Source organism: Plecotus auritus, assembly GCF_963455305.1.
Source record: "Plecotus auritus genome assembly, chromosome: 7".
NCBI lineage: Eukaryota > Metazoa > Chordata > Mammalia > Chiroptera > Vespertilionidae > Plecotus > Plecotus auritus.
Genome location: NC_137774.1, coordinates 101,196,432 through 101,199,809, shown reverse-complemented (window position 1 = coordinate 101,199,809; position 3,378 = coordinate 101,196,432). Strand labels below are relative to the sequence as shown.

Here is a 3,378-nt window from a genome sequence, read left to right as displayed (position 1 = left end):
TCATGTAAGGAAAAATATCCTATAAGTAAATTACATCTAGAAAACTTTTATTTTACAAAATTAGTTTTCATTTGTAATACTAACAGCAAGACACCCATGAAAAACACACATGGTGTCTAAATAAGACAAAGGAAAATAGTTTGGGCAAAAATAAAAAGGATCCCAAATCAATTATATAGAAAAGATTCCTTTATTAACTTTTGGTCGAGAATATGTATATTTTCAGAAAACAACTCCAAGACCATGTGTATTCCTGCAACAGAGAGGAATTGACAGGTCTGCTCCAACCACGAAGACAAGAGGAGAAACAGTTCAGAGATGGAAGACGCTGACGACGCCTTGCCACGCTAGCAGTCAGCAGCTGTGTGACACAGCAGGTTGCCTAGGACCAAACCAGAGAGGGTCGGACCTGCATTGCCACCATGTACCCACCATCCAGATATCATTGCTGACATGTACACTTAAGGAACTGTTTGACATTGAAACGGGGACTCAGAACTGTTGGACATGGAAATTGGGACTCAAACATTTTTTGTTATTATATGTTTATTTCTAGTCTGCAGAGGCAAGATTTTTTAAAGGAAAGAAATGGGGAAAAATAGATACAGAGGCAAAGAAGCATTGAACAAACTGTCAAACTACAGCGGGAAGGCAGGGGAGGTTGTGGGGGGCGGGCTGTAAGAGATCAACCGAAGGACTTGTAAGCATGCATATAAGCATAACCAATGGATACAAGACACTGGGGGGGGGGGGGTGGGCAGGTAAAGGCATGTACTGGGGGGAAGGGGAGGCTGGGGGAAGGTCAATGGGGAAAAAAAAAAGGAGACATATGTACTACTATTTGTAATACTTCAAATAATAAAATAAATAAATTAATTAAAAAAAATTAAGAGCTCATGGGCCAAAAGGGGAATGCAATGAAGATGAAGAAAAGTCTCCTGAAAGCCTTCCTAGGTTCCATAATTGATATGAAGGAATGAATTAGAGTCACATTCAAAAATCATAACAATGACCAAAAAAAAAAAAAAAATCATACTGACCTTCAGTAACCTTTTTGCATTATTTAGAAAGTGCCTGATATGTTATTCCTCTGCATAAATAGGATTTTCATACACATCTTGAGTATAGGTGTGTTCATGCTCTTAGGCTAGAAACTTTATAGACAGAAGAGAGTGACTATGCCAACCTTCTGAGCATCATAGCAACACAAAGACTGACAGGTTCACACACAGCTAACAGTGTGGTGTTTGAGAGAAAGCCAGTGTAATTAACCAATCCTCCCAATTGTTACTTCAGGTATTTGTTGTGCACAGAAAAAGGTTCAAAATAGTCAGATTAGTTTGGTAGTAGAAATAGTCTGAAATAGGAAAATACAAAATTCAAAGACAGCTCACGGAGTTCTAAAATTATCACTATAAAATTTACTTTTGCAGGTGTGAGCCAGATGCTGTAAGGTTATTTTAAGGTACTTTCTCTTCTGCAGAGACTTTCCTTTCAACATATCCTCAAGGATTATATATCGACGATTCACACTTGTGTTGAACACACTCCAAATTGCATGAGTAGGAGTTACTTCTAACAAAAATCAAACGAAGGCTTTTGAAGATTTATTTAACTGTTGTTTTCTTAGGAGTCATTTATTTTCTAGCATTTCAGGGGGCAAAAATCTGAAAAATTTAAATATAGTGGGACATTGCAATCATTAAAAAGTAATCAGTGATAATTAACTGAGAGCTTGTAAAGCAGTAAAAAAAAGTCATAATACATTTTTATTTACAGAATCCTTATTGCATGAAGTAACACTCAGCTCATTACAATAAAAGACTTTCTCTTGGGACAAACAGGTATGAAATAGCTGGGAAAAGAAGTTTGAGAGGGGCGGGGCCGGCGGGCACGCGCCACGCTACGAGGCCTCTGGTTAGCCAGCACGAGTCACGTGGTTCCGGGTAGCTGGCCCGCACCTGTGCGAGGTCAACGCAGCGGGTTAAGCTCCCCTGACCTGTGTACCGGGCCCGCCCGGCTGAGTCCTCAGAGGGGCCTGAGTCGGCGGTTTGCTGGGTACCTTTGCGGCCACTATGGACAACTTCGGGAAGGAAGCGGAGGCGATGGCGCTGCTGGCCGAGGCCAGCCGCAAAGTGAGGAACTCGCAATCCTTCTTCTCGGGCCTCTTTGGAGGCTCGTCCAAAACAGAGGAAGCCTGCGAAATCTACGCCAGAGCAGCAAACATGTTCAAAATGGCCAATAACTGGAGTGCTGCCGGAAACGCCTTCTGCCAGGCAGCGCAGCTGCATCTGCAGCTCCAGAACAAGCACGACGCAGCCACCTGCTTTGTGGACGCCGGCAACGCGTTCAAGAAAGCTGACCCCCAGGAGGCTATTAACTGTTTGATGAGAGCAATCGAGATCTACACAGACATGGGCCGATTCACCATCGCAGCCAAGCACCACATCTCCATCGCTGAGATCTACGAGACGGAGCTGGTGGACATCGAGAAGGCCATCGCGCGCTATGAGCAGTCTGCAGACTCCTACAAGAGCGAGGAGTCCGACAGCTCAGCCAACAAGTGTCTGGTGAAGGTGGCTGGTTACGCAGCGCAGCTGGAGCAGGATCAGAAGGCCGTTGACATCTACGAACAGGTGGGGACCAGCGCCGTGGACAGCCCCCTCCTCGAGTATAGCGCCAAGGACTACTTCTTCTTCAAGGCGGCCCTCTGCCGCTTCTGTATCGACATGCTAAACGCCAAGCTTGCTGTCCAGAAGTACGAGGAGCTATTCCCTGCTTTCTCCGACTCCCGGGAGTGCAAGCTGATGAAGAAATTGCTAGACGCCCATGAAGAGCAGAACCTGGACAGCTACACTGAGGCGGTGAAGGAGTTCAACTCCATCTCCCGGCTGGACCAATGGCTGACCTCCATGCTGCTGCGTGTCAAGAAGACCATCCAGGGCGACAAGGAGGACCTGCGCTAAGCCCCACCCCCGGCACCTGTCTTCCGCCCCTCTGCTTTCCCCAGCGGCCCCTCCAAACACTGCGTGAGCCCAGAGAGGTGGCCCAAGACCTGGCTGGGACCTTCTCTTCCTTCCCGCCAGGAGTCTCGCAGGCCACTGTGCAGGCTCCACACTGCCTCGGGGCCCTGGAGGCTGGCCTGCTGGCTAGACAGTCACCCTCTGTTCTCGCACCCCTCGTCCCTCCCTTGCCCATTTATTTAAGCCCCAAAGAGACCCTTTTCCACCCTGAAACACAAAGTCTGTGGCATAGACCTATTAGCTGTGGGTGCTGCCAGGGGGTGGTGTCAGCATCTGATCTTCCATCGCCTGACCGGCTGGGGCTGGAGCATGAGGTTGGTTTCAGTCTCCCCACTTCTGTCCCCCAGTCAAGCGC

The 3,378-nt window shown here is 47.2% G+C and overlaps 1 protein-coding gene across 1 annotated transcript; it reads left to right on the top strand.

The window, feature by feature from the left end:
* Positions 1-2,075: 2,075 nt before the first annotated feature.
* On the top strand, positions 2,076-2,985 carry LOC308253527 (alpha-soluble NSF attachment protein-like; the record flags this gene model as incomplete). The annotated part of the gene is made up of 1 exon (XM_080679112.1): positions 2,076-2,985. One exon carries the CDS (start codon positions 2,076-2,078, stop codon positions 2,964-2,966), a length of 891 nt encoding a protein of 296 aa, XP_080535238.1. The 3' UTR covers positions 2,967-2,985.
* Between the last annotated feature and the right edge of the window lie 393 nt (positions 2,986-3,378).